General features: G+C 36.8%; 1 protein-coding gene across 1 annotated transcript in view; it reads left to right on the top strand.

Moving 5' to 3' along the window:
- Positions 1-4,148: 4,148 nt before the first annotated feature.
- Positions 4,149-17,947, top strand: part of LOC145687638 (uncharacterized) — a 270,371-nt gene continuing 256,572 nt past the window's right edge. Inside the window, exon 1 of the mRNA XM_081761102.1 lies at positions 4,149-4,294. Coding sequence (XP_081617228.1) covers positions 4,280-4,294 — 15 coding nt within the window. The 5' untranslated portion in view covers positions 4,149-4,279. The remainder of the gene's footprint in view (positions 4,295-17,947) is intronic.

The raw sequence follows: 17,947 nt of genomic DNA, 5'->3' as shown, positions 1-17,947 counted from the left end.
CGTCTCTAAAAAATAGTCATTATAAGTAAATTCAATGTTGGGTAAGTTACTTGTAAAAAATGTAACGCGTTACAAGTTACTTTGCTTTCCCTTAAAACGTAACGCGTTACTTATCTCAAAAAGTAACTGTTACTCCACTTCGAAAGTAACGCGTTACTTTTACCTTCGAAACTTTGAATATGTAAAAAAAAAAAAATCTTATTACTTCAATTTTCCGTATTTATTATTATTACTATTATTATTCGTATTTCTTTATAGCGTATTAAGTGGAAGCCGCTATAAAGAAATTAAAGAAACACAAATCTCCGGGTGTTGATGAAATTCCGGCTGAGTTAATTTTAGCTGGAGGCGAAAAATTGTGGAACAAGATACACAAACTCATTCTCCTTATCTGGAACAAGGAAGAATTGCCACAAGAGTGGAAAGAGTCAATCATTGTTCCAATTCACAAGAAAGGCGACAAAACAGACTGTAATAATTATCGAGGCATTTCTCTTCTGTCAACATCCTATAAAATCCTTTCAAATATTCTGTTAGCAAGATTGACCCCATACGCAGATGAAATTATTGGAGATTATCAGTGCGGATTTAGACGAAATCGATCAACTATCGATCAAATATTTACCATTCGCCAAATACTCGAAAAGAAGTGGGAATACAATACCCCGGTACATCAACTATTTATTGATTTCAGAAAGGCTTACGACTCGGTTAGGAGAGAAACATTATACAACGTTCTTACAGAGCTTGGAATACCGAGAAAGCTAATTAGATTAATTAAGATATGTTTAAGTGAATCCCAAAGTAAAGTCCGGGTAGGAAAATTTTTGTCCACGAGCTTCCACGTCGAAAATGGCCTGAAACAAGGAGATGCGTTGTCGCCATTATTATTTAACTTTGTGCTGGAATACGCCATAAGGAAAATCAAAGATAGCAACCAGGGCCTAGAGTTGAACGGCATTCACCAGGTTATGGCATATGCTGATGATGTAAATTTAATAGGGGATGATAGGAGAACAGTAGAAATAAATGCAGAGATCTTATTAAACGCTTGCAGGGACATGGGTTTAGAAGTAAATGCTGAGAAAACTAAATACATGGAAGTGCGTCGGGACCGTAATACGGCAAATTGTGGAGGCGTTAAAATATTAAATAATACTTTTGATAAAGTTGATACTTTCAAATATTTAGGATCAATATTAACAGACGAAAATCATATTCACGAAGAAATTAAATGTCGACTAAAAGCAGGGAATTCGTGTTACTATTCGGTTCAAAATCTCTTGTCGTCGCGAATTCTGTCGAGGAATTTGAAGCTTAAAATATATAAAACGATAATCATGCCTGTTGTTCTGTATGGTTGCGAAACATGGTCGCTTACTATGAGGGAAGAACATAGACTGAAAGTATTTGAGAATAGGATCCTGAGAAGAATATTCGGACCCAAGAGGAACGAGAATGGGGAATGGCGGAAGCTTCATAACGAGGAACTACATAGTCTATACGGTTTACCCAACATTGTTAGGGTCGTCAAGTCTAGGAGGCTTAGGTGGGCAGGTCATGTAGCTAGAATGGAAGAAAGTAGAAACGCTTTCAAAGTCTTGACTGGTAGACCCATAGGAAAACGACCATTAGGAAGACCTAGGCGCAGATGGGAGGATAATATTAAGATGGATCTCGCAGAGATAGGAATACAAAGTAGAAACTGGATCCAATTAGCTAAGGATAGAAGTCAGTGGAGAGCTTTTGTGAACGCGGCACTGAACCTCCGGGTTCCATAGGCCATAGAGTTAGTTAGTTAGTTAGTTAGTTAGTTATTACTATTATTATTACACATTTTGATTTTCCCGAAACATCATAAATGTTTAGAACTTTAGGTTGATAATAGTATCGCTGTTATATCCTTTCATGCGGACAATTACTTTATTGAAAATTTGATGTGCTTCGCTAACTTCATAAACGCAATATTTCACTTTCTGAATCGCTTTATGTAGATGCAAGAAGAAATTCTTACTTGACAGCTATATGAACATTTTTACATAATGTAACACTGACTAAAATGCCATACTGCGTTAGAAAAAATGACTGATTATTATTATTCTGCTAAATTAGTTATAACATTGTTATGTAAAAATTAAAAATACAGAATATATAGCAGCATTGCACTATAACTAATAAAATAACATGAACTGGGGGTGAATCAAAACTTGCCAGTAACTAAAATCGATACATGCTTTTTAAAGCTAGTTGTTGTAAACTACAATCAACTGGACTCTAGGATACGCAAACTAATCTGAAAGAACTCCAATATTACATACCATCAACAAACTATTTTGTAGTAATCAGAACATAGTTTATTAATATTAACCCCTTACTGTATGTCGTTAATTATGACACCCTAGCTGTTAATAAATATTTCTCGCTTCACTTCAGACCAGGGATAAAAGTGAGGGGGAATGCGGGTGGACGCGAACCCCCTACTTTCAGAAAATATCTGTGGCGTCTCCCCACTTTCTAAAGAAATATCAATGGGCAAAGATTGGCACGGGGACGGCGTGATTTTATGCGTCCCTTTACCTTTTCAGACCCACTTTTACCCCTACTTCAGACACTTTACTTCTAAAATCTGTCCAGAATCACCCTCAGCTTTTAAGAAAAAGTATTCTTTCAAATGTTCAAACTGTAAAATATTTTCGTTCTAGATCTTTATAAAAACAACACCAATCAAAGTAAAATGGACCACCATTGTACTTGTAGTTCACTCGCTGAATGTATTGATTTGGAGCTGTCAAAATCTATGACAAAATCTTACAGGTGCTTGTAATCAGTACATGTGATTTTCCTGAGGTTGCACTCATCTTGCAAAAACAGCAAGTGGTACTAAGATCTTATCTCTTTCTCTGTATGTCGGTCACTGACATAGTTCATGCTCCATTTCACCATTCTGAGAAATTCACTTACAAGAAAGAAACAGTTGTTTTCTAAAATATATATATGCATATATTGTAATTACTTATTCGAAATGTAACGCAAAAAAAGTAATGCAAACTAGGTACGTTACTTAAGAATTTGTAACGCGTTACCGTTACAGTTACTTTGGGGAAAATGTAACGCGTTACTTGGAAACGTTACTTAAAAAGTAACGCGTTACTTGCGTTACGTTACTTCCCAAGACTGAGTAAATTGTATGCAGTTAGAGGAAATTTAAACGGGATTTTTTTAGCGCGAAATCTATGTTGCGGGTACGGGTTAACATCACAGCAGCGTTGCCAGATCTAGCATAATGATGCTAGATCTAGCATAATTTGCATGTCTTTAGCATCTTGCTTTTAGCATCCTGCCCAAATCTAGCATAATTTCAGCAAGTTTATCAAAAAGTCGCAAAACCTGGAGATGAGAAAGAAGTTAGTAATGGGAAGAAATAGAACGAACGGCAGAAATGTATCCTGTCCCATTGATTAATACAATCAGTAAACCATACAGGCAGCCTTATTGTTCGAAGCAAGTTCGAAATGGCAGGAGGTCATCCCTTTACCGATACCTTTAGAGAAGAGGCGTGGGAATAAAAACAATTTAGTGTTTCTGAGTTTTATTGCAAACGGTAGCTTCTTGATAAAACATATAGCACACAAATGCAGGTGACTCAAAGGCCTTTCGGCATGTTTTTGATCCAGTCCACCCCAGAGATGCATGTTTTTTTTTTTTTTTTTTTTTTTTTTTTTTTTGGTAGCTCCAACCAGGGTTTTCTAATCTTTGACTGCGAGGTCATTTTCTTTCAAAATATGTAAGCAAACACTTTGCACTCATTTATACGACATATTTTTCTTTCTTTATTCTTCTTAGAAGCCAAAAGCTGTGAGTCTGGCAATGACTGCACTACTTTAGTTGAGTTACATAGATTTGGTGCGTGAAGTATTGAGTTCTATTCTCGTATCTTTTCGCTCTGCGTATTTTAAGGTACGTTATCGCATCTAAACTTTGGTTTTCTTTTCTTTAAAAACTTCTGAATTAGAAATTATGAGGATCTAGCATAATTTGACCGAATCTAGCATAATTTCGATCAGCTTTTGGAATAATTCCGAGCTGTGAGTCTGGCAACGATGCTTCACAGAGAAATTAAATGAATTTTATGAAAGACTAGTGAAGAATAAAAGCTGTTCTCAAGAAGATAGTTTATTCTGAGAAATGCTTCTGACATTCTTCAGTTCAAGAGTCAACTTCTCTTCAATGTAATATCAAGGATTCGAGCTAGTGCAAAAGAGAAAATGCAGGGAGCGTCATGTACTACTATATTGTAAGTTAAATCCTGTTTATATTTTATAGCATATAATATTATATTAGCCTACAATAAGGTAAGCAGGAACTAATTTACGCACTGACCTGTTTCTCATTTCTAAAGATTTTTAAAAAGCCGGAACCTGTCCCGTTTTCAGCTGAAAATTTTATGGCCTAAAAAGAATTCAAAGAACATGTTAATTTGCCAGCTACTACTTCAGAGGAAGACGTAGCTATATTTCTTTATTTCCTGTAACGTATTTAGGAACCCGATACATACGGATCTTTATCTCAACGCAACCAGCTTCTATCAAGTCACAACGTCTTACAGTGCTAAGCACCTTGATCTACAGACAGGGGTGTAGCCAGCAGGTTTATGTTGGGGGGCCGTCGTTTTTGAGGGGGGGGGGCAGCTACAAAGCCAAAATAAATTATGTTGCAGATGGTGTTTTGAGGCCTGAAAAAACCGGCAAATTTTTGTTTCCTTCCGGGAAACTAAAAAACACTGGTTTCTAGCTTATTATTATTATTATTATTATTATTATTATTATTATTATTATTATTATTATTTGCTTTTCGTCCATAAATTATATTCCAGGTAGTATTTTTATTATGTTTAACCAATAATTACTGTCCCGGACCAAACGTTATACCTTTATGCATAACTATTTTAGTTTAAGCCCTTGCACACAGAACCTATCTACATAAGGCTGATTTTCTTTGAAATTTCACTTATTTTCTATAAGATTTCCTGACAAAAATATTTTTTTATTATTTGTGACTAAAAAAAAACATAATTAGTTTATTAACATCCATGGCTCATTTCCAGTTCTAGGGCCGTCCACATATTACGTAACGCTATTTTTGACCAAGTTTTACCACCTCTCTCCTGCTTCTCACACTTCGTAACGCAAGGCGGAACCCCTCCACTTCGTTACGTAACACTTTTTGACCTTTGTTTTGTCATTATTTTGATTATTTTAGGGGTTATTACAATAAAAAAACTATTTTTAATGGTAGAACTTTTTATTACAAAATGCTTATATTATTGTGAATACATTTGTAGTGTTTTTCGCCAACAAATCAAAGTATTAGAAAATGGTAGACCCGTAATAATCTTTTATCCCAATAAGGTTGTTTAATTAACCAATCCTAATTCTTCAAAACTACTGTCGTTTCCCCAAGGAGATCGCATCCATCATTTTAGGTCACTGGTGATTGGCAAGGAGAGAGTACTGCGGAAGATGCAGTTAAAACAGGATTTAAAGAAATAACATCGACCTCTTCTTCCCAGATCGAGGATGCTTCGTGCATTTGAGGTTCGCCAGTGTTAACGATGCAGAGTTCTGTTCCTCGTCGACCACAGATTCGAAGTGGCTGTACACGTGAAGAAACAGGGACATCTCATTTGTAAACAAGCTTTCGAGCGTCATCTTTGGACTTCGGACTTCAGTTTACCACTTTACAAATTCCTTTTGTTTCCTAAATCAGTGCGAGAATGCGAATAAACTCGATTTCTTCAGAAATATTCAAATTCAAAAATAATAATGAAAAAGTAGTACGACATTAATATCTGTAGGTCTGCAAATCGTGCATTGTTCCGTCGCGGAAAATATTTCACGCACACCACACACACAAAAAGATTCTTCTGTTTCACATGCGAAACTTAAATAACATTCTCAGAAATAGCGATACAAGTGGGAACGCGAAGGAATTTTAAAACGGTGGTTACGATCAGTAACAACTAACTACAGAAAAGCGTGTGACGTAAATGCAATGCTGCAATAGCCGCAAAACGGAGTTTTATTGTATTGTAATACACACAGGGTTCTTCACGAGTCATGCTGGTGTCTAGTGCGTCTTAGAATAACTTCTGTATGATTCAATTTATACAGGCTATAGTTCGCAACTTTCTGAAATAATGTAATTATTTATTTATCTATCTATATATTGTGGAAGAACTCGTGGCTAGGTTGTCAATATCTATATATACAGGGCGAACGGTAACTATGTGGACGAACTTGGACAGGTGATAGTACATCTTTAAAAAAAGCAAAAAAAGTCCTAGTGAACATGGGGGAAATTCCGTTCCATTTAGGAATGACAGAGTGTTGAAAGCGTGGGAACATGAACTTCAGAGGCCAACAGCTTAAAAGACAATACATCGTGGAGAGTGCGGTTAAAATCGTCACTTAGAAAGTCATACCTACTCTATTGAAAAATGCATATTTGAAAACGCAGCTACGTGTGCGTACGGGATTAACAACGTGTGACACTTCTTTCCTTTACAGCATGTCCGGGAATCCCTCCGTTCCTTTGGGGAATCCCGTGCGCACGTATAGCTGCGTTTCCAAACATGCATTTTTCAACAGAGTAGGTATGACTTTCTAAGTGACGTTTTAAACCGCACTCTCTATGATGTATTGTTTTTAAACTGTTGTCCTCTGAAGTTCATTTTCTCACGCTTTCGACACTCTGTCACTCCTAAACGGGACGGAATTTGTCCCATGTTCACTACGACTTTTTTTTGCTTCTTGTTAGATGTACTATCACCCGCCCTCTGTCCACGTAGTTACCGTTCACCCTCTATATATATATATATATATTGAAATGACTACATTTGTAACAACTCTTGAGCCACCCGACTGATTTCGATTAAATTTTCAACGTAGATGAGGTTCGGGCCTGGAATGCTTTTTATAGCTTCACTTTGAAGAGAAGAGGAAGATATACAAAAATGATCGAAAATGACCAATATTAATGTCGAATCATAGTTTTCGGAGTGGCTGAATGAACAGAGGCACTTCCGGTGCCGTTTAAATCCAAATTCAGTCCCCATTAGTACTCCTAAGGGGGATGGTGACATGTAAAAATAATTGAAAATTACCAATTAATTGAAGTCCATACTGAAAACGTTGTTTTTCACTACATTTTTCATCTATATAAATATGTTTTTTTAAAAAAAATACTAGTTACAGCATATAAAAAATGTGATGCATGCCTACTTACAAATCAGTTTAGTACCATTGTTTGTATTTACAGTACCTTGTTGAAACGTTTGTCTTCAAAGTGTCAAATATAAATCGCAATAAATTGTGTAATCTGCTGTAAAAAGAAAATTAAACCATACTGTTTTCCGATAGGTATAAGGAGCAGATACCATACTATTTTTCGATTAGTATGGTAAAATAGTAGTTTTCCATACTATTTTACATTAAATTATTAATTATATGCAAACGTTGTTATTTTTAGGTGACTGAAGCGAGGTAATCTTACAATGATGTTTTAAAAGCTGGTCATTTGGGGGGGGGCAGGAAATCATTTGGGGGGCCTGGCCCCGATGGGCTTCCCCCGTGGCTACACCCCTGTCTACAGAGCAGTCTCAGTAAACGACCAGGAAGTTTACAAGAGCAATTAAACCATCTTCGCTCGACGCTACAAGAGAATGGCCACAGCCTTATAGGTATCAACATGGCCATGAAAAGGGCCGTTACATTAAAGCATAAAGGGCCTTATGCAGAGTTGTTTTGACGTATGATTAGCGTTATACTAAGGGTCTGATTATTGCAAGAACCATATGTTAGTCGAACTCTTTAGTGTGGCACTAATCACGCGTCAGAACGACTCTGCGTAAGGTCCAAAGTGATCAAAAAAGTTAAGATTGAGGATTATTTCTCTACTACCGTATTGCCTTTCATTTGCCGCATCTCTGGCAAACTGAGCAGAATATCTGCTAGAGATGATATAAGAGTTATTCATAAACCTCCAACCAACATCAGATCATTACTCACATCAGTGAAAGACAACCTTCACTTGCGCACTCCTGATGTATATCATATATCATGTGAATGTGGCAGATCATACATAGGACAAACTGGACGTAAAAAAGAACAACGATGCAAAGAACATAGAATTGATTTTACAAATACCACCATAGTAGTCGAGTGCAGCAATTTTTTGGGACAGAGCAATAAAGAAAACCATAGCTATCTCATGTAAAAGGAACAGTCTCAATAGAGACAATGGGTTTCAGCTCAGCCCTATCTGGTCTGCCCTTTTCAGATACAAAAAAAAAAAAAAAAGACGTTCAACAAAGCTATTTCTCGTAACCACAACAATAGCCAATGAGGAGCCAGAATCCCTTAGCCAACCAGAAAGCAGCATTTTTATCATCCAATCACAAGCACCCATTCATAGTTCCGCCCTAAATAGTCACCATATATACATGCCTACATCTCCGGTCTCATCATAATGCAAATGCTCACGGACCGTGAGAGGAAAGCTGCAGTCCACGTGACCGCACAAGAATTATCATCTATAACGTATTTTATTTATCCAGCTCTTTTTTTAGAGCCAAGAACCACTGTTAATTACCAACGTTCGGTTAGGTTATATGGCTAAGACTACAGATTTTGTCGGTCTTTATTAAGACCAGACGTAGACTCGAACAAAGGATTGTTCTGTTCTTCTAAGAATAATACTTATCCGGCTCCTTTTAGAGCCAAGAACTAACGTATTTTTCCTTCCCCGACAGTGTTGACATTTGAAAAACCGAAAGGAGGAGTTTAAATTATTTGCACTTCTATCCCTCTTGAGTGACGGAGCACAAAGTAGGCACTCGTGTATGTACAGGCATTGCCGACAGTCGGAGTGCAAGTAGGATAAACTTATCTCAACAGGATGATTCATCTGTATTGCACACAAGGACACACACACACATCCAACATCGCAACTCTAGATACCTAGCGGTGCTATGCCAAGGAATTGCTTACACACACAAATCACATACACTACAACCTTCTCCCTAACACTGGAAGATAAGCCATCAAGGAGACTACACGAACTACTAGGAGCAGAAGTCTCATGACAAACCAAGAGAAGCCACATCGGGAGACTTTCTCTAAAAACAAGAGAAAAGAACGGAGACCACTACAGTTATCGCCTGAGAGGACATCCACCACTGAGCACCTTCTTCTGATGATGATATACTACCGGAGGCTTCATTTCCACGTAATTCAGATTCTCCATCAACAGCTATGCTGACGCAACAAAATCTCCAACACATACCATATATAGGGAACTAGCAGCGTTCACCCCGCTTCGCTGCGGTCACCCCGGAACGCAATAAACTTTGTTACTTAGATAATTTTTACTTTTTCGCTTTCAAGTGATATGATAAAAACCATAGAAGATTGCACTAATGTTAACATTATATCGCCTGTCATTTATGTTAACGCGCCCCGCTTCGCTGCGGTCACCCCAACCCGCCCCGCTTCGCTGCGGTCATCCCGGAACGCAATAAACTTTGTTACTTAGATAATTTTTACTTTTTCGCTTTCAAGTGATTTATAGCGCCTGTCAGTTATGTTAACCCGCCGAGTCACAGGGTCATGCGGGTTGCATATAAATACGTTTATTTTTATACCTATGATGAACTAATAACAAAGGATTTGTACGTATGGACACCTGAATGGTCAATTATCTCAAGACACTGGTAATTGAAAATTAAAGTGATATGATAAAAACCATCTAGGGTCCACATCCTAACAACCCACCAAAAATGAAAGAAATCGGTTCAGCCGTATTAGCGTGATGAGCGGACAAAGGATTTTTTGTACGTATGGACACCTGATTGGTCAATTATCTCAAGACACTGGTAATTGAAAATTAAAGTGATATGATAAAAACCATCTAGGGTCCAAATCCTAACAACCCCCCAAAAATGAAAGAAATCGGTTCAGCCGTATTAGCGTGATGAGCGGACAAAGGATTTTGTGCGTTCTCTTTTATATATATAGATATACGGATTCAAGCAACAAGAGTAGATGTTCCTTCGTAGTAATCCCAATCACGATTCCCAAACGAAGAATACCGGAAACAGACAAGCACCAACATGAAGAAAGAGGCAAAGGTAGAGATACAGTGCAAACACACACCCAGAATTCTTGACCTTAGCAAGAACCAACAAGAGGAAAGGAAACAAGATGAATATCGGAATCCTACTCAGAAAGGATCTGGGCGACGCCAAGGAAAAACAGATCAACAGACCCGCAATACTCGGAAGAAATCAACGACGATAGAAATAGAAACCTCAGACAGACAGGACATCGAGGAGGCCACAACTCAGAGAAACCACAAACACAATCTAGAGAAACCAAACAAACTAAACCTAGGATACCTGAAGCAGACAAAAACCAACATGAAGAAAAGTCTACTAAATCGCTATATATAACATAGATCCCCAAAAGACTAGGCCATAGGGAAATCAATTCCAGAATACCTTGTAATAGCATCTATAATTTAATTCGAAATAATGGTATTAAAATCACTTTTCAAAATAAGAAGGACAAACTACGATTTCTTGATGGATTTCGAGTGTCAGACTTCCGACAGCATGTGCAATGGAACACGAGAGACTATTAAAAAATGTAGTCACCTAACAACAAATCCAAACAGGCAACATTTACATGTGTTGTCAGAGGAGTCCCTACTTCTCAAGACATTGAAGAAATCAAACAAGACTTACAAGAAAAAAAAAAAACATAAACTTTACTAATGTAATCCGAATGATGTCTGACAAGGGTCCCACTCCTTTACTTCGGATATTTTCTAAAGATCCTGAAACTATAAATCATCTCATCATAAATGGGATCTACATCGGATATCACTGATAGAGTTGAGAACTCAAGAACCACAGAGTGTTCTACTCCCTGTATCAAACGCAATCCCCATCCGAAGGCCGCACCTCGGGCAAACTCAGCAGAATACTTGCCTTGTCAGACATAATATAAGAGTTATTCATAAACCTCCAGCCAACATGAGATCATTATTCAAAGCAGTGAAAGACGACCTTCACTTGCAAAATTTCAGCATTTGCCTGATGTGAATGAAGAGAAACATCTCTTAGGATAGCTGATCTTCAAAGGCTTTTTCACACCTTCTTCACTGATTTTTTTATTATTATTATTATTATTATTATTATTATTATTATTATTATTATTATTATTATTATTATTATTATTGGAATTTACAATTGTGTGAACGGGCCCAGTAGATACAGAATTTCACAAATTAAGTCAAGTTCTCATAGATAATTGTGGATTGAAGGCGGCAAGGTTTAATGCAATCTTGCGTTATTTCCCGAACATCTTGAATGTAGCATTTGTCGAAAATACAAGTAAGGTTTCCTCTGAAATTCATCATACTGCTTCTTCTAACTCTATTAGTTTTTTTCACTATTAATGCTTAAAGTTTAGTTTTTAGCACTTTTCCGAGCTCATAACTCGGAAAGGACGCCGCTTTCGACTTCGGTGTAGTAAACTTGTTTTTGCATATTTTCCTGTTACTTTCAACCTGAAGCGCTGTAATAGTAATTATGAAACACCCTATATAAACATATATATATATATATATATATATATATATATATATATATATATATATATATATATATATATATATATATATATATATATATATATATATATATATGTGTGTATGTGTGTGTGTGTGTGTGTGTAACAAGGAATGGAGCGTATACCCACCTAAAAATTAGCATTACATCACTGGTTAATCCTACTATTGGCTAAAACTGATTTTTAAATTCCTGTATATCTGATGAACTAATTGATTTTGCATATATTTTTAAATCATACCAGCAAAGGAGGATAATGAAGTAGAAGCTTTGATGGCAGAAAGTATCCTGTATTACAGGGCAGGGTAATTCAGAAATGGAAATTTAAATTAAAACAAATATTTTGCTGCTTACTATTAAAAAAGCAAGAGTTTTCGATTGTTCCACCCCACTCAAGAAACACGAAGAGTTAAATAACATTAGGGCCGCGACTATAGAGTCGAAGTCGGCCATGTCACTAAAATTGTCTTTTGCAAGAATTGATTACGAATATAAGTTGATTAAAATTAATGTGCAGTAAACTGCGAAAGTGTGGCACGGACGAATCAAATTGCCTGATTCCGAATAAATTAATGTAATAATCAAATTGTGTTGTGTATACCTTTCGATTGCTCTGGAAATGGAAATAGCATGTTATTTTTGTTCATTCAATGTAATTGGGAACTAACTACATACATACAGTTAACGAAGTTTCAAGACAATTTACACTCTAAGCACTAACCATAACAACGAGAAAGTAAACCAACCACAACTCGCATTTAAAGGTCCTGTCTAGCCATTTGCTGCTGTAACTGAGAAAGATGTTCAAACAATTGTCAGAATGACCGGGTACCGGATTTGAACCGGAACTTTTCGATTACGAATCAACTACGCTGCTTGCTTTATAATGTGTGCTCGGTATTGCAAAATTGCTCGCATTACATATAGTAAAGCTTTTTCGTTAACTTCCTTTCTAACGTATATGCTGACTTTGCACACAGTATGATTAAGCGGATAGTTTTAGGCATGGAAATACCATTATTTCTTTTAAGTAAAGACTCTTAGCGAAAATATATGGAGAGAAAATAAATCTCATCCTACAATACGGGAGTGAAAAATATGCTCTTTTTTATGTCTATTGCAACAGGGGCACACACAGGGGGGTCCGACACTTAAAAAAAGAACTTCCTAACTCAACATACATTTGTACACTTCCGCATTTGTTTAACAGGGAGATGGTCGATGTAGCATGAACATTTGAGTTGAGTTAATTTTGAGTTTAACGTCCCTTTCAGCAGCGAGGCTATATGAGAGATGGACCTACTGATTAACGTGAAATCCGAATCACATGAGCTCCCGCCGGGAATCGAACCCGGGTCTCCCACGGATGAGCTCAGCATGAACATTTGATTTTACACTTGATCTGTACTCTTTCCCTTATAAAAGCAATCTAGTTCTATCATTTTTTTTTGGAAATATAGATGGAAGTATTTTAGTTACCGGGTACAGAAAATACCCATTCAATACTACATAGACGTATTGGCTTGTAGTGTTGGACACCCCCAAACATTTCTGGGTGCGCGACTGGACTGCAGCATGGATTTTATTAATGACCGAGCTTGTGAAGTATAGAGTACCTGCCATCAATGAGTTCTACTACCAAAGAGCAAGTGGCTCTTCCGAGAATTTTGTTTTGCTCCGATGCTGCGTCCGTTTCATGCCAGTGTGGTAATAATGTTGGGACAATTTTCACTCTTCGCTCCATCCTAGAGTTTTTGTCTTTCCACCAAGAATCTATTTGCAGTTTATTTATTTATTTTCAGCCCTGTCACTGAGCCCAGGTGCTAACAACTTTGCTTAGAGATCTCCAGTTGTTTTTTTTTTTTCAATTTACGAGTAACGATATCTTTGCTACAAAGACGTTAGGATAATCTTTACCATGATCTTGAAGACTTGCATTCATTGTGTGATAAGCCTTAGCCCAGAAATGTGTATGCATTAAAGATTAGCTTTACGTAACTGGAACTTTGAATTAAGATTCGAGCAATTTGTCTCACAAACTTAAAGGAAAATGGAATTTCAGGTATTAGATTTTCCCCGGTGTTACTTCCGGCCTGGCCCAACCTACTTGTTTATCTCCGCTGACGTGACGTGGAGTTAATGCTGTGTTGCAATTAAGCGCACATATCTGAACTTACCTAGCTCTACGGTGCTTGCTTATTGGCGTAACGTGAAAACAGCCGAGTGCTTTAAAGCAGTGTTTCTCAAAGTGTGGGTCCAGACCCATTGGTGTGTCGCGAGAATATTTTCCTTTAATTATGAAAATTTTATTTCAATGCAGAAACATATGTTGTGAAGTACTATTATTCAGAGAATTAAAATTGGATGCGTTTGTTAAGAAGTGAATAGTAAATTGTTACTCAGAGACCTGCCTTGTGCAGTCAGTAGAGATGCTGGGTTAGGAGTGGAAAGAGAGTGGGTGAGTCAAACTCTGTCACGGGTTAAGGCATTTCGTCGGGAGTAGTGTTAGCTCTGTGCTACCTTTCTATGGAAAAACTTTAACCCTCTTTGTGCATGCCTAGAATTTCATATGATACAGTTATTGACAAAGAAATTTACATTAAATTTGCTCGATCGTCACCAACTGATATTCTCGTACTGACAGGGCCACTATTTCCATAAATTTACATTACAATGTAGCTTGAAAGTGAGATATTTACGATAGATATAAAAGAAACCAACTAAAATTTGATTTATTAAAATTTAAGCATCGAGCTCTACTTTGTAACATTAGTGATCCCTCGGGGTGTTCACAACATTCATAATAAATTTCATGTTAATCACTCATATGGACTGTAGTTGAACGCACTGGAATTAGATATATGATTTACAAAATTTAATTGCTTTGAAAAACTCAACCATTACGTAGAATGTCAATGTGTGTTTGAATAATAGTAGGTGGGCAACAAAATACTTTTTTATTATTTAATGTGGGTCACAACAGCTAGAAGTTTGAGAACCACCGCTTTAAAGGATATAGAGTCAGCAGCAGCCAACGACAAGTGCACTGTCTTCTGCTTTAGACGGTAATGCTGTGATTGGAGGACGTTTTATAGAGCGGAGCGACTATAATATACAATTTAATTTTAGAGAATCGTAAGTTGGTTGATAAAGTCCTCCTCACATGGACCTGAACTGAGGCCTCAATCCAGGTTACAACTTGACAGTGTTGCTTCACTCAAACTTCCATGCAATTTCTTTTATCCTGAGGCGATATAGGGGTCTCAGACGATCCTTAAAACTAGGTAGGCAGCATTAAACCTTTTACCAGCAGAGCTTCTCGTGGACGCTGTATTAAAAAGATGGAAAAACACTTGTAGAATGTGTTACGCACAGTACAATCAGCTATTGTAATCGTAAATATTATCGTTTTCATATTTCGCAATATGAGTTCATCCGAAGAGGATGAAATAGCCATAGCAGCAATATCTGCTCTGTTGTAGGCACAAAATCCCCACAAAAAGAAGCTTCTGGGTCAGAGAGTAGGTTCTTCGCCACAATAATGCAGAGGAAAGCACATTATTTTTAATGGTGGATAATGATCTACTTGCAGATCCTTGTTCCTACAAAAAAATTCTACAGAATGGACTATTCAGAATTCCATACGCTACTGGAATTAGTAACTACGAAAATTCGGAAGCAAAATACGAACATAAGGGGGTCTGTAATAGCTGAAAAAGGTTTGTAGATTCTTGCATCAACCAGATTGTAGAACTGAAAATCAAGTGACTTGGCCAAATATGTAAATGAGGGCAGTTATCAGGCGTGGAAAGCTAAAATAAAGGAGGAAGGGCAATCTTCTAGTTCAGGCCGCTCTGCTCTCTAGTCACAAAAGATACCCACATACTCCATAAAGTAAACTTATGCCGCGCCGGGAGACCTCTCATGCACTACACCCGGACCTTTTGTAATGCGCCTGCATTCTAGAACCGTTCCGCAAAATTGCACTAAGGCCACACAACACTGATGACAATCAACTCTCATTGTTTCTTTTTTTTTTTTTTAACATATTACATTATCTTTTGCTATCCAAATTGCACAATATACTTAAATCACCTATTTTTTAAATCTTCTAAAACATGTAACTACATTTGTTCATATCTATGTTCATATACTGTGTATGCATAATTTCTGTTCTCTGATCCTTGAAGCTTGTGTACTCTATTGTTACAGAAATTATCTCGCTGTCGTTATGCTGAAAAGAACAACACACTGTTCAATGTACTTTATTTTTAGACTTCCAAACTATGCTATGCATAAGCCTTGAAAATCGTATAGACATTTACGTCCATCTGATAGGTATCAGAGCAAAAACTAACTTATCGAGAAGCATTTTCTGCAGTCGATTCAGTGTCCCAAGAATAGGTTCTCTCCTCCATTAACACTCTTTTGAAACCAGAAATGGTAGAAACCAACCACTTCCTGTTTCAACATTAGTAGCCATAGAAGAAAAACTATAATACATAGTGACAAGCGTTTTTTTTTAATCCATTCAACATCTCAAATAATGCCATTTCCATCTGTATTACTTTATTAAAACTGAAAGTGTTAAAAATTTTCTAAAGCTGTAAATACATGTACAGCTTTCTAAAGATGTAATTAAATTTGCTCATATCTATAGTATTCGGCAGACACTTCTTACTTCACTCCATACCTTCTCTAAGGCCTCTATTCTTGTAGGTTATATATATGTATCAGTGGCGTATTTAAGAGCGGCTTCTGGGTTTGAGCCCTCCCCGAAATCTTACTTACTATAGTAAAGTAAATGAAATATCTCGCAGAATTTTCCCATTTCCAGGCAGAGCCCCCCGAAACAAAATCGTAAATACGCCACTGTAGGGGAGGGGGGACATTGGTACACGGGGAACATAGGTATAAGGTAGATATTTTTCCACTGAGAAGAGGTAAATGGACAACAGTTTGGTGCTGGCAACATTAGTGTCGAGCGAACATCGTGAGGCACAGTTGATGGATGGACGCAGCGTTCTTTTCTCTGTGCAGAAAAAAACTTGATTTCTTAAAGCAAAAGTAAATTTTCACTTATGTTTTTTAAGCTTATATTTGTAATAAGCACTGGATTTTTGAATACTTATGTATGTTGCATGAAAGTGTAATTCTTTACAAATAATTTAATTTATGTTCCATTGCCCTGCGTGGAGTAATTTTTCAGTTATAGGAATTGATGATCCTGAAGTTCGGTTGGGGCACATTAGTACACATGCATGTGGGATGGATTGGTACGGACCAATGTGCCTCCACTGCTCTGTACCAATCTACCACTTCCATTTGTAATTATAAGGTAGACTACTCTTTATGCATTTCCCATGTATCACAGTTTTCGTTGCGATTAACATAAAGAAAAAGTTACTAATGATATAGGCTATCTCATGTGTGATCGCTTGATTTCCGTAATCAGAGCATAAAAATAAATTAGCCAAAATAATATGGAAAACTTTCCTATTATTATATTCCCGACTTTCCGGAATTATAGTTATAGCCGATATAAAAAACTTTTGAATGGAAAATTATTTAACTATTTAGGAGCCATGATAGCAAAAATGTGAAGATTCTTTCCCTCAAGTCATAACATGCGAGTGATTTTAATAAGCACATATCTAATGCTTCTTGTATACGATCCATGAAAGCTTGAACAAGACCATTCAAGACCTCAAATTTACACGTTCAAAGAAGTATTGTTCAAGACACTTGAGCAAGTCTCGAATGGTCTTGAAACAACTTTTACACGATCATATAGGTATTGAATCATGTTTTATATACTTGTTTATAGGTGGCAGTCCAAAACAAGTGACTAAAACTATGAAAACAAATGAAAGCGAAACTGCGTACTGATTTAGTTCAGACCTGCGCATGAATAGCTATAATATTAGCATATATTTCCTAACTTTCTGCAGGTATTAGGAATTTAATTGATTACCGGTATATTAAATCATTTAGAAAACAGGTCAATCGATTTTGTAGCAACCCCCTTAGAATTTTTACTAAGTATTATGCCGCTTTTACACTAAATGCGGATTAGGCTAGCTTAAGTTAAAAGAGTAAAGTTCTCCTTAGATATAAAATCCCTGTACTAAGCTTTTTAAAAATCTGATTCTTCAAATGGCATACTGATGGCAGAACAACAGTCAAAAAGAAAAAAAAATCTAACTGTTTCCCAAAATTGTATCACGAGGCAATGACTACCTTTTAATGTTATTTATG

This window comes from Thermobia domestica, chromosome 6, assembly GCF_964235325.1.
Source record: "Thermobia domestica chromosome 6, izTheDome1.hap1.1, whole genome shotgun sequence".
Classification (NCBI taxonomy): Eukaryota; Metazoa; Arthropoda; class Insecta; order Zygentoma; family Lepismatidae; genus Thermobia; species Thermobia domestica.
Note: the sequence above shows the minus strand (reverse complement) of the source record. Positions and strands in the feature narration are given on the sequence as shown.